At 50.5% G+C, this 18,090-nt stretch overlaps 10 protein-coding genes across 10 annotated transcripts; 5 read left to right on the top strand and 5 right to left on the bottom strand.

Moving 5' to 3' along the window:
• Positions 1-19: 19 nt before the first annotated feature.
• Positions 20-1,235, top strand: BZA70DRAFT_140948 (tropomyosin). Its single transcript, XM_064909629.1, has 2 exons — positions 20-741; positions 812-1,235. Exons 1-2 carry the CDS (start codon positions 431-433, stop codon positions 972-974), a joined length of 474 nt encoding a protein of 157 aa, XP_064768789.1. The 5' UTR covers positions 20-430; the 3' UTR covers positions 975-1,235.
• On the bottom strand, positions 1,121-2,879 carry BZA70DRAFT_140898 (uncharacterized protein). Its single transcript, XM_064909628.1, has 3 exons — positions 2,478-2,879; positions 1,898-2,411; positions 1,121-1,816 (listed from the first exon to the last, which is right to left on the bottom strand). Exons 1-3 carry the CDS (start codon positions 2,667-2,669, stop codon positions 1,497-1,499), a joined length of 1,026 nt encoding a protein of 341 aa, XP_064768788.1. The 5' UTR covers positions 2,670-2,879; the 3' UTR covers positions 1,121-1,496.
• A 31-nt stretch (positions 2,880-2,910) lies between these two features.
• Positions 2,911-4,693, top strand: BZA70DRAFT_294836 (S-adenosyl-L-methionine-dependent methyltransferase). The gene is made up of 2 exons (XM_064914472.1): positions 2,911-3,551; positions 3,644-4,693. The coding sequence occupies exons 1-2, from the start codon at positions 2,978-2,980 to the stop codon at positions 4,573-4,575; spliced, it is 1,506 nt and encodes a 501-aa protein (XP_064768787.1). The 5' UTR covers positions 2,911-2,977; the 3' UTR covers positions 4,576-4,693.
• BZA70DRAFT_276962 (rRNA-processing protein FCF1) lies at positions 4,694-5,720 on the bottom strand. The gene is made up of 3 exons (XM_064912383.1): positions 5,418-5,720; positions 5,296-5,358; positions 4,694-5,231 (listed from the first exon to the last, which is right to left on the bottom strand). The coding sequence occupies exons 1-3, from the start codon at positions 5,486-5,488 to the stop codon at positions 4,793-4,795; spliced, it is 573 nt and encodes a 190-aa protein (XP_064768786.1). The 5' UTR covers positions 5,489-5,720; the 3' UTR covers positions 4,694-4,792.
• Positions 5,721-6,507, top strand: BZA70DRAFT_276958 (uncharacterized protein). The gene is made up of 6 exons (XM_064912382.1): positions 5,721-5,773; positions 5,845-5,901; positions 5,984-6,022; positions 6,091-6,118; positions 6,184-6,247; positions 6,316-6,507. Exons 1-6 carry the CDS (start codon positions 5,746-5,748, stop codon positions 6,367-6,369), a joined length of 270 nt encoding a protein of 89 aa, XP_064768785.1. The 5' UTR covers positions 5,721-5,745; the 3' UTR covers positions 6,370-6,507.
• Positions 6,481-7,864, bottom strand: BZA70DRAFT_294833 (serine/threonine-protein phosphatase 2A activator 1). The gene is made up of 2 exons (XM_064914471.1): positions 6,796-7,864; positions 6,481-6,742 (listed from the first exon to the last, which is right to left on the bottom strand). The coding sequence occupies exons 1-2, from the start codon at positions 7,702-7,704 to the stop codon at positions 6,515-6,517; spliced, it is 1,137 nt and encodes a 378-aa protein (XP_064768784.1). The 5' UTR covers positions 7,705-7,864; the 3' UTR covers positions 6,481-6,514.
• On the bottom strand, positions 7,865-10,262 carry BZA70DRAFT_276954 (uncharacterized protein). The gene is made up of 2 exons (XM_064912381.1): positions 9,149-10,262; positions 7,865-9,091 (listed from the first exon to the last, which is right to left on the bottom strand). Exons 1-2 carry the CDS (start codon positions 9,821-9,823, stop codon positions 8,222-8,224), a joined length of 1,545 nt encoding a protein of 514 aa, XP_064768783.1. The 5' UTR covers positions 9,824-10,262; the 3' UTR covers positions 7,865-8,221.
• Positions 10,263-10,368: 106 nt separating this feature from the next.
• Positions 10,369-14,198, bottom strand: BZA70DRAFT_294831 (uncharacterized protein). Its single transcript, XM_064914470.1, has 4 exons — positions 13,981-14,198; positions 12,548-13,925; positions 12,090-12,490; positions 10,369-12,035 (listed from the first exon to the last, which is right to left on the bottom strand). The coding sequence occupies exons 1-4, from the start codon at positions 14,083-14,085 to the stop codon at positions 10,467-10,469; spliced, it is 3,453 nt and encodes a 1,150-aa protein (XP_064768782.1). The 5' UTR covers positions 14,086-14,198; the 3' UTR covers positions 10,369-10,466.
• Positions 14,199-14,282: 84 nt separating this feature from the next.
• BZA70DRAFT_276950 (uncharacterized protein) lies at positions 14,283-16,048 on the top strand. The gene has a single exon (XM_064912380.1). It carries the CDS (start codon positions 14,400-14,402, stop codon positions 15,915-15,917), a length of 1,518 nt encoding a protein of 505 aa, XP_064768781.1. The 5' UTR covers positions 14,283-14,399; the 3' UTR covers positions 15,918-16,048.
• A 641-nt stretch (positions 16,049-16,689) lies between these two features.
• On the top strand, positions 16,690-18,086 carry BZA70DRAFT_299078 (putative monocarboxylate permease; the record flags this gene model as incomplete). The annotated part of the gene is made up of 3 exons (XM_064914643.1): positions 16,690-16,953; positions 17,013-17,253; positions 17,311-18,086. The coding sequence occupies 3 exons, from the start codon at positions 16,690-16,692 to the stop codon at positions 18,084-18,086; spliced, it is 1,281 nt and encodes a 426-aa protein (XP_064768780.1).
• Positions 18,087-18,090: the final 4 nt, after the last annotated feature.

Here is an 18,090-nt window from a genome sequence, read left to right as displayed (position 1 = left end):
TGGTTGTTTACACTGCAGCCCCCGGGCGAGTACGAGCCCCGTTGCTTGCACGTGATCCGGTTACCACGACAACGCGACTTCTTGTGAGCGCGTGAGCGGTGATTTGGCGACACGTCCGCCGGTTGTGCACGTTTATAAGAAAAGCCCCCTTTCTGCCTGCTTCTGCCGCTTCTTCTATCGCTCAGATTCACCAGCCTGTAATCCTGCACTGCGAATCAATTACTACACGAGCATAATCAACAATGTCTATGATGGATAAGCTGAAAGAGGTATGTCTTCTACTCCGCGAGACACGGCGAGGGGAGCGAGCGGTGACTTGAGACTTGATCAGGGCTGCGTCGAGACGCGACCTTGCCCCGTTTCAATCCGATCAATTCCGCGGTTGCTGTCAAATCCTCTTCTTTTTATCGTCTGATGGTCTAACAATGCTATGCAGAGAATCAACACCCTCCGATTGGAGGCCGAGACCGCGCAGGACAAGGCCGACGAAGCCTCGGCGCGCGTCAAGGCGCTCGAGCAGGACGTGCTGACGAAGGAGCAGGAGATCACTTCGCTGACGCACAAGAACTCGCTGCTAGAGGAGGAAGTCGAGAAGCTCGAGAAGCAGTTGAGCGAGGCCAAGTCTGCGGCCGAGGACGGCGCTGCGCACGGCAGTGCGAACGAGACTCTTACGCGCAAGATAAGTCAGCTCGAGGAGGAGCTGGAAGAGGCTGATAAGAACCTGCGCGAGACTACCGAGAAGTGAGTGATAACTGGTTCTTTATCTGTGTTTTATTTCTATTGTTTGCTAACGCATTCTTCTTTCTTACAGGCTCCGTGTGACCGACGTCAAGGCCGAGCAGTACGAGCGCAAGGTCTCAAGTCTGGAGACCGAGGTCGAGTCATGGGAGAAGAAGTTCGAGGAGATGTCTGTCAAGTACGACGAGGCCAAGGCTGAGCTCGAGGAGATCAACAAGCAGCTGGAAGCTTTCTAATTTCTTCTTTCTTTCTTTCTTTCTTTCTCATGTCTTCAATCTTATGTCTTCCAAAACCCACAGTTTTGTATTTCGGATCGATCTCTCAGTCAGTTCTTGTTCTTGTATGAAACATGCAGTACATATATGATTAGATGAATTTACGTTTTGCTTGGTACTTACGAAACCGTAGAGATCAAGATCAGACCAGTCGATCCATCAATCAGTTACAAGATAAGAATGATAAAACTCGTTAAACCGCTCGTCTACTTTGATCCGATACAGTAATACACCAAAAACAAACAACAAAGAAATATAAGATCCACTTATTTAACGCCCAATATATACACATGTCACAAAGCTACTCGGAATGAAGACATGAGCTCAACATCATGAATTTCTCAGCACAGACAGAGAGGTAAACGTATCCAGTGATCACAAAACATATTTCATCAAAAAGCTCTGGAGATTGTCAATTATTTTGTGATCCAATCGTTAGAATAACCCAGAGAGAAAGAAACAGGTCCTTAATCTTCTAGAGGTCTATATATGGTCACCATCGAGTAAATTGTCCAAGTACGCACTCGGCACGCGCTGACCAGGCGCAGGCGCGACATTAAGATTCGTCGCCGTCGAGCGCGAGTAGTTATGAGGACTTTGCGCGCGCGGGAAGGTCGACGAGTGGCGGTTCGACAGATTAGCGGTCGAGGCCGCGTTCGAACCTCCGTAGTATCCGGCCGGGAGGTATGTCGATGCTCGATTGAATTGGCCGATGGTTGAGAGATGGGCGTCGTTGGCGGTGACGGCGCCGCCGGTCATGCCGATCGCGTTCGCGGTCGGGGAGTAGAACGTGTTGCGGTTGAATGACGGGCCGGTCGCGGGCATGAAGTCTTCGTACATTGTCGCAGGGCGGGCGGTGCTCGCCACCTTTCCGTTCTCGTTGAGATCATCGAGAGAGACGTTACTTCCAGCCAAAGCGGCGCCTGACGCAGCAGCAGCACCGCCCCGTTTGCCGCCAAAGAAACCTGATTTGTTCTTCGCATCGGGCTTGTACTCGCCAGGTACGGGAACGTTCTGCAGGGATTTGTGGAGCGAGTACGCAATCAGTCCTCTCCACGCTATAAGCGCCAGGCCGATTCCACCCAGACAGGCTCCAACGGCGATGAACACAGTGCCTTCGGGAGCAGACGACTCTTTGATGAACGGGTTGTCAGTGGTGACCGGGACTGTTGGCGTGGGATACGCGATTGTGGAGCTCGAGGTACTCTGCGCGGTGGAAATGGACGGAGCAGAAGTGGAGGTGGAGGAGCCGCCGTTGAGGGAGTTGGAGGCGGTGATGACGATTTTGCTGGTAGAAGTGGTTGATGAGGATCCGGAGGATTCGGAGGAGGAAGCCGATGAAGTGACGGAGGATGTGGTTGATGAGGTGGCATCAGAGGAAGAGGAGGAGGAGGAGGAGGAGGAGGAGGAGGAGGTAGAGGTAGATGAAGTAGATGAATCAGAGGAAGAGGAAGAATCGGATGAAGAAGATGAAGTAGATGAGGTAGACGATGAGGTAGTTGAAGATGTAGTAGAAGAGGAGGTTGTAGAAGAAGATGAAGATGAGGAGGAGGAGGAGGAGGAAGAAGAGGTTGTCGACGACGTGCTCTGCGCATACGCCAGATTCGAGCAGACCAGAACCGCAAAGATCAAGAAAAGAACCAACGACCGCTTCATCTTGTATTTTATCTCAGATATCTCAACTAAAGTCGACAACCACAGCAGAAGAACCACAGAAAGAAGAAAAGATCCTGCTTGAGCCGAACAGACACAAATGTAAACAAGCAGCCCCTGGCTCTATTTTTAGTGACCCGCCCCTCATTTAGAGTTCTTTATGTGATCCACATCTGTGACTTGTTGTGACTCAGGGCAGGACCGCGCTGCGACCCGCGCCGAGCCGCGTCGCATATACACGGTCCTCGACCACCGCTTCCTTGAAAACCTCTTCCCGACGCAACCACCACTCCACCGCCCGCAATTCAACCATGTCGGCCTCTTTCACCTTCGTGGAGACGCCTGCCGCGCCTCCTCCTCCGCCTGCAAGCGATGCCTGCGGTGTCATGACCACCGACTCGCCCGCCATCAAGAACGCCCCTCTGCCCGCTGATGGTCCTGGGTCCCGTCATTTCAACAACTACCTGCTGTTCTTCCTGCTTTTCTCAATTCCCTACTACTTCACCAGAAAGGTGGGTGGCGGATTCAAGACCTTTGTCTTCTTCTTCATCGTCCTTGGAATCCCCGTCCTGGCCTCGTACTGGTCAATCGTCTCGGCCTTCTCCCCTCGTTTGAACGAGAAGGTCAAGCTCCCTAACAAGGGCGTCGAGCACTACCTCGACTTCCACGACGAGGTGCTCGCAAAGAAGTACTCGGGCCAGAACAAGATCCCGATGGAGACCTTCCACGAGCTCTACTTTGCCAACAAGGTCTCTTTCAAGGGCGATTGTCTCGATGTTCTCGAGTACCGCCACGACTGGGCCAGCTTCCGCTTCACCATCTCTCTGTACAAGTTTTTCCTCACTGGCATGATTCCCGAGGTCATCATGCACACTCGTTCTCAGGGTTTGTTAACCTCTCATTTTGATTGATTGTGATGCAATTGCAATCGATGGCTGCTGCAGCGACAAAAAACTTACACCTCTTATTTGTTTTAGATGAGGAGCAGGTCCGTGATCACTACGACAGAGGTGACGACTTTTACGGCTGGTTCCTTGGCCCGCGTATGATCTACACCTCTGGTGTCATCAACGACATCACCCGCGAAGAGACCCTCGAGGAGATCCAGGACAACAAGCTCCGCATTGTCTGCGAGAAGCTGCAGCTCAAGAAGGGCGAGCGTCTTCTCGACCTCGGCTGCGGCTGGGGCACGCTCGCCAACTTTGCCTCGACCCAGTACGGCGCCCATGTTACCGGCATCACGCTTGGAAAGAACCAGACAAAGTGGGGAAACACCCGTCTCGCTGAATCTGGCATCTCCCCCGACCAGAGCAAGATCCTCTGCCTCGACTACCGCGACACTCCCGTGCCTGTCGAGGGCAAGTACAACAAGATCTCGTGCTTGGAGATGGCTGAGCACGTCGGTGTTCGAAAGTTCGGCTCGTTCCTTAGCCAGGTCTACAACATGCTTGACGACGACGGTCTCTTCATCCTCCAGATCGCTGGCTTGCGCAAGGGCTGGCAGTACGAGGATCTCGTCTGGGGTCTGTTTATGAACAAGTACATTTTCCCCGGCGCGGACGCCTCCACTCCCCTCGGCTTCGTCATCGACAAGCTCGAGGGCGCCGGCTTTGAGATCGCCAGCGTCGACACCATCGGCGTGCACTACTCTGCCACTCTCTGGAAGTGGTACAGAAACTGGATGGCCAACAAGGACAACGTCGTCAACAAGTACGGCATCCGCTGGTTCCGCATCTGGGAGTTCTTCTTGGCCTACTCGACCATCACCTCCCGCCAGGGCGGCGCCACCTGCTTCCAGATCGTGTGCCGCAAGAACTTGAACTCGTACCACAGAGTCAAGGATATTCCTGCTCAGTACGGCCTCAAGGTTCCTCAGCCGCCGACCGGAAACTCCTGGATCAAGAACTAAGCGGCTGCTCGATCAGAGCAATCAAGCTGAACTTCTCAGCATGTGTCTAGATGACAGATATGATATGCAGCTGTATATACGAGAGTTTTAGCAATAGAAATAAATGTCGTACACGCATCTTGTGTAATGATCAAATGTATTTTTTAAACCGAAAACAAAATCCATTCCCATAATCCCATAAACAAAAATGAAGATACAATTAAGAAGAAGCACGCATCTAAAACACCTCCGGCAACCGCTCGACGACATACGAATGCGATCCGACGCTCAACAACGGCACACCGGGAATCTTTCTCAATCTCCGCTTGAGATCGGCATCGTTTGTCGCGACGATATAGCACTTATGCTGCATAACCCGCTGCACGAGACAGTCATCCGCATACGTGCCCTTATGGCTGCACGTTATCCTCTCAATCTGCTCGTCACGGGCTATCCGCAGCGCGATCCGATACCGGGGCCCCAACTTCTCCAATTCGGCCATGACGCAGTCGGTGATGATTGGGATGCATTTCGCGTAGAGCGCGTCCATGAGGCCGCGGAAGAGATCGACTTTCTTTTGGATGCTGAAGTTGAGGAAGTTGGTGTCGATCAGGACTTGGTAGGGTGGCGTGAGGGACTGGTTGTATTGGAAAAAGAGAGCGGAGGACATTTGTGGACTGAGGAGGTGGTTAGCAGACGAGCAGATTTGCATTATCTTGCAGACGAAATCAAGACACATACACTTCTTTCAACAGTTCAGAGTCCTTCAACTTCTTCTCAGGTTCAGCCTTCTTCTGTACTTTCCTAATAACAACATTAGCATCTATTCTTCATCTCATCTTCCTACTAGATCAACTACTCACTTTGCAACCTCCTTGCTGGACATCACCCGCTTCACCTGCGCAAACTTCCGAGTCTTCTTTGCCTTTCCCATTCTGCTTCTTTTTAATATATATCCTCAAGCAGTCTATTTCTCAGTCAACGCACAGAGAAAATAGTCGTCTGGTCCTATGAATTTTTTCTGGATGCCTTTCGCTGTTGGGAGTATCCGCAAGGAAAAAAAATTAGGCCACATTTAAACTTTAATTTGATGACCTAATGTATTAGGAATAGATAGGTTAGGGTATGACTGGAATAAAAGCTACAGGAAGACTTGGATCCTGAAGAAATACTCGTTATATATACAGCAGAATGGCCACTTCACAATTACTTCCGTTAGGTGAGTATTACTCTTCTAGTTGCTAGTGTTATGAAATATTGCAGGAGCTTAGTCTGACGGTTGGTTTACAGAGCTGGTGGATAAGTGCGTGGGTTCAAGGATCTGGGTTGTCATGAAGACCGAGCGAGGTATGTTTGCATGCGAATGAAATATATGCGGTGGTTTCTGGGTGATCCAGGATTGATTCTAACGATGGTTGCTGTGGTTTAGAATTTAGTGGTACTTTGATTGGTTTTGACGACTTTGTCAGTAAGTTATACGCAGCTGTTGCGCTTCAAGAGTGTGAAAGAGATGGTTGCTAACTGCTGCAAAATCAGACATGGTGCTTTCGGACGTTACCGAGTAGTAAGCTCTCTTTTCTCTCTGAATTCAGCTGTCGAGATCATTCGTGGGTGGCTAACAATCAATAGCGATGCCATGGGCAACCAGACGCATCTCTCAAAAATCCTCTTGAACGGAAACAACATATGCATGGTGCGCAGCCTGATCATTCTTCTACACCCGCTCGAGCAATGTTTTATATGCTAACTCTGGCGCTCTAGCTGATCCCAGGAGGTGAACCGACCGGAGACGCGAATGGTGCCGCGGAAGAGTAAACTATTGCTGGGTGTGAACGCGACAGTGTATTATATGGAAATCTTGATCTTTTTATCTGTACGATAGAGCGAGTTTTACGACTGAGAAAATCGCTACTATATTTATATATTCATCCCAAACCCATCTTTCTCTTTCTATCCTACATCACCGACTCTTATCCCCAGTCCCACCAGCAGCAGCAGCCCCAGCAGCAGCGAACTCCGCCCAAGGATACAAAACACCACCGAACCCGAAATGCTGCACGACCGGGAACTTACCCAGCACCTCTGCATTGTACATTTTAAGTAACCCAGAATGAACCTTAACCCAATACTGAACGCCTGAAATGTCGTACAACACCGGTGAATGCTCGAAAAACGGTCCCTTTTTGACCTTTGATGTAGAGTTAGCTTGGGGATCTCTGTATCTGAAGAGAGGGGACGTACCTGATATATGAATGCTATCGCGCCAAAATACATATTCTTCTCCTTAAAATCGTTTATGATCTCCATGCTCATAACCGCAGACGGCCGCGGCATGCCGTACACCGACATCATACTTGGCGCTTTACTCGGCCGCGACGGTCTCGAACTGACCTTTGGCTTCGCTGCCGCGTTTTCTCCTTCAAATTTCTCTTCAACCCCTCTTAATTGCGCGGAGCCAAGGATATATGGTAAATGGAAATGGTCGTCGAGACCCCAGACGCCGTGACTTCCCGCGGGCTCGAGCGAGTAGGTTGTAATCACCTTTCTAACCATTTTGAAATACCGCGAGAAGATCCACAGGATATCCTCTCCGCTCACCGACGTACCACTTTTCTCGTCATCCAGAAGTCCAAGAAACAAACATCCGCCAAAAAACGCCAGAAAACTGAGCTCATGACCGGTCCCGAAATCCAGGCGCTGGACAGATCCGAGCGCGGCTATCAGATATGCCGCCAACTCGTCCTTTGCGTCCAGCGTGACCGATCTAGCTTCGATGATCTCGCCCACCATCGTCAAAATCTCCGTCTCGGCTCGGTGATACCACGTTTTATACGCAGGATTCCCAAACCGCCGCGGTCCACTCACAGGCGGCACCTCATCCACCACGCCCGCCAACCGATCCAATACCGCAGCCACGCTCTGCACGCCCGGCAACAGCCCGTCCGCCGATCCGGGCGCGTCGACTTTCGACACAAGCTCAGATACGTAGTTTAGCAGGAATTGTATCCGCGCATAGGCTGTCGTCGAGTGGAAAAATCGCAGATCTTCGCTGATGTGTATCCGTTTCTCTGGAGCGCTGAAGCGCGCGTCCGGTGGGAGGTGCGGGAAGACTGCTTTGCGGTAGGAAGCCAGATCGATAGGCTCGGTCATTCTGTTTGTTGATCAAAATCCAGTGCTTGGTCTATTCCGACTATACCAGAACTTTGAAGCAGATTGCGGGAGGAGAAGAGCTAGATCAAAGGGCTGAATTTTTATCAGAGACGAGATTACTGATTACTGACGATTAAATCGCGAAAGCCAAGTAAAATTACCCTGACCCCATCTCCAACCAGCCCTGTCGTCATCGGTCCTCTTTGTCTTATTTCCAGGTATATTTGTTCATTGAAAGAAGTACCCAACAGCACATAAAAGGAACGTTCATAGCAAAATAACGCTCGGCGAGAGTATCAACATCGAGCGTTGATAGCCGCGAGCTAGACATCATCTCAACAGACATTATTCGTCGCGAGTTCATCAAACCATCACAAACGCAAACACAAGCACAAACAACAAAAGTATACGCAACGAAATAGCAAAGAAAACAAAATCAAGAGCACTTAAAAAACAACCGTAACAAGTCCAATACACCCTATTACGCCGTAGACAACAAACGAAAGAAGCATCAAGATCAGGTGAAGTACTTCTTATACCCCCTATAAGCATTCTTCGACGCCTTCTCCGTCGGCTTCTTGCTTATATCCCTCAATTCATCAGCCAACCATCGCGTCCATTTAGCAGTTGCTTCTTTAACCTCATTGCCAAATTCTCTGATCACCGGCGCAGACCGTTTCGCAAAGTCAATCGTCTCCTTGCCTGCCTTCTTTGCAAGCTCTGTCGACAACTCAGAGGCCTCTCTCGCCACATGAACAGACTTGACCCATTCACGCTGAAGCTCGGGATACAGCACCTCCTCAGAGTACTTCTTTGCTTCTGCACCGTATCCGACAAGCTTCTGCTGTGAGATTTCGGCTGCAACGCTTAGCTTGGCCGCTTGCTCGGCCAGTTTCTGTTCAGAAAACTTGAAGTAGTCGAAAGCAAGTGACTTGACATTAGAAAGCGCTTCATTCACTTCTGCGACCACGGGTGCTTCGGTCTTCTCAAACTCCAGCAGGTACCACTGCTTAGTATAACGACTCTCAGAGCCGAGGTAGATCTCGATAGTCATATTCACTTCACCCTGTGCGTCCTTTGGATTCAAACTGACCATGACCGTCTTTTCAAGAGGTGTATTCTCAACCGTAAATCTCCTCGACTGCGCATCAATCTCGTAGGCTTCCTTGATTGACTGAATACTAAAGTCTGATACCTTGGAATACATGGGTAAAAGGCTTGATGGGTCCAAAACAGACTTGGGCGCTCGGATCAAGATATCGTTCTGGTGGACAAAGAACTTGAATTCGTGCTCTTCCATTAAAGCCGTCCAGGCATACGAAGCCACCATAACCGAGACCGTGAGGGTAGTTACTGCCTTGACGACAATATTGGAGGGATTCTTTGCCTTGTTTGCCTGTTAGTCCCTGCTCTTTATTCACACAACCACAACATACTTGCTTACAGATTTAACTGAACCAGTCGAGGTATACAGCCCCTGAAGAAAGAGCAGGAGAGAGTTGATCATGTCGTTCACGTATCTAGCAATCTCCAGTAATACTGTGCTTGCAGCGCTAGCAGACCCAGAAGAGAACTGAGAAAGCGGTTCGTCCTCACAGTCACCGGGCTTCTCAGAAATCTCAAATAAGTCTTCCTTCTTGTCGCTGTCGGTGGGTGCACTGGTCGGCATGGTATCAGGAGTACTGACGTCTGTCAGCGTATCTTCCAAAGGCTTTAGGACGTCGGTATTATCGGTACTCTCAGACGATGAGGTCTCAAGAGGCGCTTTATCCAGAATGCTCGCAGATAAAAAATCATTATCCTGCACTACATCCGAACCAGCGATAGGATCGTGAGACAAACCCTCCTCCTCGTCAGCCTCAGGCTGCTCAGATTGGAGATCTGAAGTAGAGAAGTTTCCGACACTAAAGTTCGAGACGTCATCACTAAAGTCGTCATCACCAGTAAACTCAGCACCAGAGACAATGCTAAAAGCATCATCTTCAAAACTATTCTCCGACCCCGCGTCAGCGAGCGAGTCGACACTGGGAGTAGCAGAGCGGGATCGATCCGGACCCGCTCTCGACGACGCCGTCGGAGCCGGCGATCCGCGGCCGCGCGTGGGAATCTTAAACGACATTTCAGACAAAGAAGCTGTGACAGGCAAGTTTGGTAGTGGTGCAGTAGGAGTATCAGGGTTATCTTCAGGACGGTGTATGCGCGTTTCTCACGGGCCTAATATAAAATCGGCAGGCAGCTGTCTGGCGAGATTAGTAGAGAGGCTCGAGCAAGGTAACAATGCTGACACTCAGGGCCAGAACGCACATGAGATTCGTAACAGAGAGAGAATCGCAAGAAGACAAGCAACAGGGAGTTCAGATCAGAGAGAGAGAGAGAGGAAGTGTGACGATGGAGGTCTGGAGGATTCGCTGGGGAAGGTGGAAACTCCCAACGGATTAAGTTTAATAATAAAGTTTCCAATCTGGTCTTTTATCGCCCGCGGAGAGCCGGCCAGACCTGCTGTCTTCAGTATTAATGAGATATTCTGATGAAACAATATGGAGATAATCAGCTATATTTACGGCAGTTTATATAACTTCTAACAAAGAGCTTCTGGATCTGCAGCAGGCAGCAGCGCTCCGACGTTGAGGCACGTCATCTGCCGTGGCGCCGCCATTCGCTTCTCCGTTGTTAACTTACGCTCACGTGTCTTCCTCCTTCACTTATCAACTCTGCTCTGCTCTATTAACTACCTGCTACATGCAAACATCATCATTACTACATCAAAACGCATCCGCCAGCTTCAACCGCGGCGCGACATTCATCGACAACAGCTCCTGGAAAAGAAGCTTAGCCGCGTACGGAATCGTAAGCTTGTACACGTTCTTTGCAGACTTGCAAGTCGTGCACCATCCGTTGTAGCCCATCAGTCCACACTCGCCACAGACGTCGACCTCAAACGCATCCGAAGACAGCATCAGTCGCTCGAGCAGTAGCTGCGACGCGCCGTACGCAATCAAGCAATCGCGCTCCATCTCTCCCAGTCTCAAACCACCGTCGCGCGATCGACCTTCCGTAGGCTGGCGCGTCAGCACCGCTCGCGGACCGCGGGCGCGCGCATGCATCTTGTCCAACACCATGTGCTTCAGCTTTTGGTAGTAAATCGGTCCGAAAAAGATGTACGCCTGCAGACATTCGCCGCTTACACCCGAAGTAAGCATGTCTTTTCCGGAATAGCTGTACCCCTTCTCAATCAAGATCTTCGACATATCTTCAAGCTTGCTGCCGCCAAAAGCAGTTCCGTACTGCAGCGAGCCATCAACAACACCCGCCTTTCCGGACACAAGCTCAATCATCTTCCCGACCGTCATACGCGACGGAAATCCGTGCGGGTTCATGATAATATCGGGGCACACTCCAGAGTCCGAAAACGGCATGTCTTCCTGCTGCACGATAATTCCACACACACCCTTCTGTCCGTGACGAGACGAGAATTTATCACCCAGCTCGGGCCGACGAGTCTGCCGTAGCAAGACCTTCACTAGCGGCTGCTCCGACTCCGAGGCCGTCAGTAGCACTTTGTCGATGTAACTCGGTTCGGGGTTCTTGTACACAACCGGACTATCCTTGTAATCGTCTGCAGATGCAGTCGGTCCGCCTGATGTACCAAGCATACTATCAGAGGCATTCGTAGGCACCTGCTTATTCACGTAAACCATACCGTTGACAACCTGCTCACCCACGCCCGGTAAACCGTCGTTCTCGAGAATAGCATGCTTGTAGATCGGGTTTCCTTCCTGATCCTTCTTGATTCCATCCAGACGATCGTGCGTCTGATTGGAGTACCGTTTCAGCGTCGTCGTATTCTTCCGCAAAACCTGGCATCGGCCAAATCCACGATCGATCGAAGCCTTGTTCAACACCAGCGCATCCTCGATATCATAGCCTGAATAACTCATCACCGCAACCGTAGCATTCTGACCCGCGGGAAGCTTATCATACTGAATGAGTTCAATTGTACGCGTCTTCACCATAGGCTGCTGCGGATACACCATCAGGTATAGCAGAGTATCGATCCTTTGCAGCTGGTTGTATGCAATAGCGCCAATAGCTTGCTTACCCATCGCACATTGATAGGTGTTACGAGGCGACTGGTTATGATGAGGATAAGGAATCAGACCGGCGACCGCTCCGAGGACTGTGAACGGCTCGATTTCCAGGTGAGTAGTGTTCTTGGTGATCTGGTGCTCGTAGATGGCAATCATGCAGTCGTTTTCTTCGTTCACGTCGAGATATTCCACCAGTCCCTTCTTTAAAAAGTCGTCAAACACCATCCGTCCTTCTTTCAAAGCCTTAAAAGTTCTGTTAGTAAACTCTCTGTATTGCACTCGATCAATTCAACTCACCTCGATATGTTTCGGCGTAACCAACGACTTTGACTTCTCAACAATAATCAACGGCCGACAGATCCGTCCACCATCTGTAGCAATATGCACAGCTTTATGGTGATGATTGACATTCAGACTGATAAAAGCCGACACTCGTCCCTTCCGCCGCAGACTTCGAAATCTCTGCACGAACTTGATCGGTGTGCGGGTTATTCCCAGCAAAGTACCGTTGAGAAAGATTCCATATGCACCCGGCGCATGCAGCTCGTGGCCTGTGATTGTCGAGATTCCTTCCGCGCCAAGGACGTGGACTAGCCTTTTAATTGGCTCTTCTTCGTCGTCGGTCGTGATATGTGTCATAAGTGCCAAGTTCTTCACAAGACCACAGGCCTCACCTTCGGGAGTATCGGACGGACATACTACAAATGAATAATGTTAGTACGCAGAAATCTATCAGGATCAAACTAGTAACGTACACATTCCAAACTGCGATGGCTGCAAAGCACGAGGACCAGACACTTTTCTAGTCTTCTCAAACTGACTGGAAATACGCGTCATCATTCCCAACGCACTGATATAACTCAGCCGACTAAGTACATGCGTAACACCCGCGCGCTCCATCTTGAATCGCTTCAATGACCAGTTTCCGGTCGAGATTGCGCGGTTCATACCGGTTGTGATATTGTTGCTGTGGATAGTGATGTTCATGAGCGCGTCAAACTCGCTTGTCCGGTTCGGCTTCTTGAGCACTTTGTCGATACTCGTCTTGAAGTCCTGGTTGAATTTCTTGAACAGATCCTCAAACAAAAGAGACAGGAGCTGGCCTGCCAGTTCCAGTCGCTTGTTTCCGACATAGTCTCTGTCGTCAACGAGCTGAGGGTTCACCATAGCCATCACAACCCGACGCGTCATGATCGCCATGTAGATTGCTTTCTCGCGAAAGTCAAGATCGTTGACCGAAATATGTGCAATCACAGTATTCGCAAGCGCTTCAATACCCTCCTGCAGCGGTGTCAGTCTAGGGCTCATCGGACGACGGCTGGTCTTGACCTTCGATCCAATGTACTCAAGAGCTTGCTGCTGGGTGAAAATATTCAGCTTTGCGCACTCCTCCATGTTGATTGAGAATACCTCCTGGTATCGCAAGTCCGACCCGGCGACTAGTTGGAGAATCTCGAGATCAGAGGGAATTCCACAGGCTTTCAGGGCCAAAACAATAGGAATGTCTTCTGCGATTGAATTGTGCTTCAGATAAATCTTGTTGTGTTTGGTAAGAATGTAGGTTTTCGATTTCCGCTCGTGAGTAGAACTCGTAACCGACGCCTGAAAGATCCCTTTCTTCTCATCCGCCTCGACGATAATTCGATTTTTGCTCAGCTGCTCCTGGACTAGAATCACCTTCTCCGTGCCGTTGACGATGAAATATCCACCAGGATCCAAAGGGCACTCCATCAAAGTCGCCATCTCCTGCTCGTTCTTCCCCGTCAACACGCATCGGGCGCTTCTCAGCATGATCGGCATCCGACCGATCTCCAGCCCCTTGCGAACAACAATCTTTTTCCCTCGGGTGTACTCGACGTCCACGAAAATCGGCGCAGCGTAGGTCAAATCGCGAAGTCGACATTCATGCGGGTGGATGTTCGTGTTCAAACTGTTTTGCTCTTTCCGCTGAGGCATTCCGACGCGGATGTCGAGGTATTTGAGGTAGAACTCTGGATCAACATCGCTCACTACTTTCTCGTTTGCTTTGACGATTTTTTTGATGTCGACGTTCACAAAGTAGTTGAACGAGTCCAAGTGCTGTTTCACCAAGCCTTTGATTTTGAGGAAAGCTGGCAGGAGTAGCCATTTGTCCTACTCACTCATGTTAATCTTTGCTATATATTTGCTGATCAAGATGACAACTCACCTCTGCAGTTTTGATGGGATCGCTAAGACCTTTGCCATGGTACACGGGCTGTAAAAGATCGTTGAACGACGAGTCCGGGTGCGCCCCAGAAGATTTCGCTGCCATCTCAGTCCTTCTTTCTACTCTGCTGATCAAATTCGACCCTCAACCGCGACTTCAGAAGAACAAGCAACCAAAAGAAGATGAGAACCGGACCGTCGAGGTTTTTTTTCTTCCCGCTTACTCCCAAGTTTTGTTAGGCTTCATGATGGGTGAGCCGCAGGTGCGACAGGGAACCAGCTTCCTCAACCGGTTGCGCGTCTCCTGAGCGACTGGTTTGCAACCGGTTGCTTTGGTTTTTCCGTAAAAATATCGAAGACCTCGAGTTAACCGAAAGAGCACGTTCAAGAAAGAGGTCAAAAGATCACAATTGCACGGGAATGCGGGCACATAATCAGCTGTCCAGGCTGCGGTTAGCAGCTCGACAATTCTCTAGTTGCGGTCCGCGACTGAGCGCGAAGAAATCTGCTCCGGCTGCAAAGTCCCAGCATCTGGGCTATCCGCTATACAACATCAAGCACCTGTATGCCAATCCAGACGAGTACATTGCCTCGTGCACCAAACGGAGGCTTCCAGCTGTTGCGGAGACGATTCCGATCATTACAAGTCTTCACCAGGAGGCCAACGAATGTCGCTATAGACGGTCAGAGGTGTATCATGAGCGCAAAGTGCTTCAGCAGCAGATCAAGCAGCCTTCGGTTGAGAACCGGCAACAGATTCTGGCCCGCTTGTCAGAGCTCAAACAGATTGGAGGAGAGGTCGATGACAAGATTGCCGAACTAGAGGAAAAGATAAGAAATTACATGGACTACGTTCCAAATCTGCTTCCTGACGATGCTCCTGTTGATGAGGAAGAAGTTGTCAAATACCTGAACCCAAGTGATCCGTCGTTAGTACCGGAAGCGATTATCAGCGACGACGAGTTCCGAAGGCCTATAGATTACGAAGAAAAGAGGCCGGATCATGTGGATATCGGCGTCGAGTTGGGTATCATTGACCTTACAACAGCCTCAAAGGTCTCGGGTCACGCGTTTTACTACTTGGTCGGCGACGGCGCTCTACTAGAGCAAGCTCTTATACAGTATGCATTGTCAAAGGCGGCGCAGGCTGGGTTCAAGCTTATGGCTCCGCCATCGGTCGTGCGACGCGAATATGCATTGGCATGTGGTTTCCGGCCTCGTGCTGCCGATGGCGAGCGGCAGATTTACAACCTGACGGTCGCGGGTGGAACCGCTGCTGAGGAGGAGAACGCCGCGGGTAGATTATGCTTAACAGGCACGGCAGAGATCCCGCTTGCGGCTTGGGCGAGTGATCGGGCTTTCAAGCCAGACGAGCTCCCGCTTAAGGTTGCCGGTGTGAGCAGGAGTTATCGTGCTGAGGCAGGTGCTCACGGACGAGATACGCGAGGTATCTACCGAGTACACGAGTTCACAAAGGTGGAGCTGTTTGCGTGGGTGTCTGGAGTCAATGAGTCGCTCGAGCCCTGCGAGAAAGAGTCGCCGGCATCCACCGCCATGCTGGAGGAACTCCGAAAGCTGCAGGAAGAAATCCTATCTGATCTCGGCCTGCACTGCAGAGTGCTCAACATGCCAACCACAGACCTAGGCGCATCCGCCTACAAGAAATATGACATTGAGGCATGGATGCCGGGTCGGCAAGGCTGGGGCGAAGTCACCTCCGCTTCCAACTGCACCGACTACCAAGCTCGGAGACTGCATACGCGACTTCGTACTGAAGCAAGCCTTGCACCGGTTCACACACTCAATGGTACCGCAATGGCAGTTCCGCGGGTGATTGCCGCTATTTTGGAGACGTTTTATGATCCTGGTCGGAAGGCGGTGTGGATTCCGGTCCCGTTGAGAAGATTTATGGGGAAATCGTGGATTACGCAGAACTAGAGCCTGAGACGTTGTAAAATATCTAACCCAGCATCACTACTTTGCATTTTTTCTACATATTCTTCACTATGTGAACTGATACTTGTAATCAAACACATGCATCCAAAAGATAGGTAAAATGTCAATGGGAGTCAAAAGCTTGGATGAAAGCCTTTGTTAACATATTACGTCAGCACTAAGTGAATCCATTCACCGTGCTGCCAATCTGGGGCAAGGCCCTCAGGCCCGAGGCGACAGTTCACAGGGTCCGAGCGGTCCATTGAGAAAACCAGCATAAAGCGCGCGATGAACGCGTCTATATCTTGATAGAAAAGCATCTAGGATCAATAGCGAGTTACAGAACCCGGCATTGTCATGGAACTGCTATTTGAAAAAATCTGGGGGAGCGGTGGTGAGTTCAATATGCTGGTTGGGCTCTATCAACGCGACCTCGTCCACGCACGGATGCTCTGGAGTGAAGCTTATTACCGCTTAACGTGCAGGTAGTCTAGTTGGTGCACGGCTACTCGAGGGTTGGATGGGAAAAAAGAATAGCAGATAAGGCGTCTGGAAGGCTGAAGGAGTAAGAGTCAGACCTACTTCTGTCGCTACTCTTGCCTGATATCTCGTTGATAGCCTGATATCTACCTTTGCAAAGCTGTCTGCAATGTCTGCGGCTTCGGATATCGCGATCAGTGACGACGAGGAGAAGGCTGCTATCTATGATGCGGAGACCGCGTCTAACGAGCAGCCGGCTATTATCAGGACCAGTCCTGCGGACGAGGAAAAGCGTATGGAGGAGCAGAAAGACACAGAGGAAGAGAGCAATGCCACCGATCTGCTAGAGACTACGGAGCATGTGTATCCCGAAGGAGGACTAGCAGCATGGTTGACAGTAGCTGGTGCTTTCTGCTGTATGTTTTGTGCTTATGGATGGGCGAATGCTATCGGAGTCTTCCAGGATTACTATAAAACCCACCAGCTGTCTCATCTGTCCGAGTCGACAATCAGTTGGATCGGGTCCCTGAATATCTTCATGATGTACATTTTCGGAATAGTAAGGCCTGACTGATTTCACTTTTCTCCCAAGACTGATACTAACAGCAAAATGAATAGGCTGCTGGCCGAATATTCGACATGATGGGACCTCGATACCCGTTGATGATCGGATCAGTCCTACAAGTCTTGGGGCTCATGATGACCTCGATATGTAATTCATACGGGCCGATCTTGGTTTGCCAGGGTATCATTGCACCGATCGGTGCTGCGTTTGTCTACTACAGCGCGGTCGCGGCCGTACCTACTTATTTCCACCGGAGACGCGGTCTTGCTATGGGAATTGCTTCTTCGGGATCAAGTAAGTCGCTAAAGTTGCAGAGAAATATGTCGACCGCAGCTGCTAATCTTTGTACAGGCGTGGGAACGACCGTATATCCGTTCATCATCCGCCGGCTAACTAAACAAACAACCTTCGGATGGACAATGCGAACCTGCGCGTTTCTCATCGGCGGCCTACTGCTGTTTGGAAACCTGACAATCACCTCCAACGTCAAGCCCCGAGGAACTTGGCGTATGCCGCTCAGTGATATCACGCGTCACTTCAAAGACAAGAACTTCCTAATTCTTTCCTCGAGTATATTCATGGGTTACTGGGGTTTACTCGTTCCGTTCAACTACATGACCACATACGCGCGCTACCGCGGCGTCGACGACGACATGGCCACCTACCTTGTCTCGATCCTTAACGGCACCAGCGCGCTAACCAGAGTCGTCAACGGGTTTTTCAGTGACCGGATAGGCAAGTACAACGTCGATACCGCAGGTCTAGTCCTCGCGGCCGTCATCACCCTCGCTCTCTGGATCCCCGCCCGGGGTTTAGTCTCGCTGATCATCTATGCCATCGTCTACGGCGTCGCCTCCGGAACATTCATCATGGTCAGCCCCGCCTGCTGCGCGCAAATCTCAGAGGTGACTGATATCGGAACCCGAATAGGCCTCTCATTCGGTTTCACCAGTATCGCAGCCTTGACGGGAATTCCCATCGCGGGCGCCATCATCGGCGACGGAAGCAGGGATAGTCAATGGAGAGGCATGATGATTTTCGCGGGTGTTTTGTTGTCGGTCGGGGCTGTGATTCATTGGTTGGGACGTGTTTATAATGTAGGGTGGAAGCTTAATCGAGTATTTTAATGAT

Source organism: Myxozyma melibiosi, assembly GCF_037950935.1.
Source record: "Myxozyma melibiosi strain Phaff 52-87 chromosome Unknown BZA70scaffold_4, whole genome shotgun sequence".
NCBI lineage: Eukaryota > Fungi > Ascomycota > Lipomycetes > Lipomycetales > Lipomycetaceae > Myxozyma > Myxozyma melibiosi.
The sequence above is the reverse complement of the archived record's forward strand: the minus strand, read 5'-3'. Positions and strand labels throughout refer to the sequence as shown.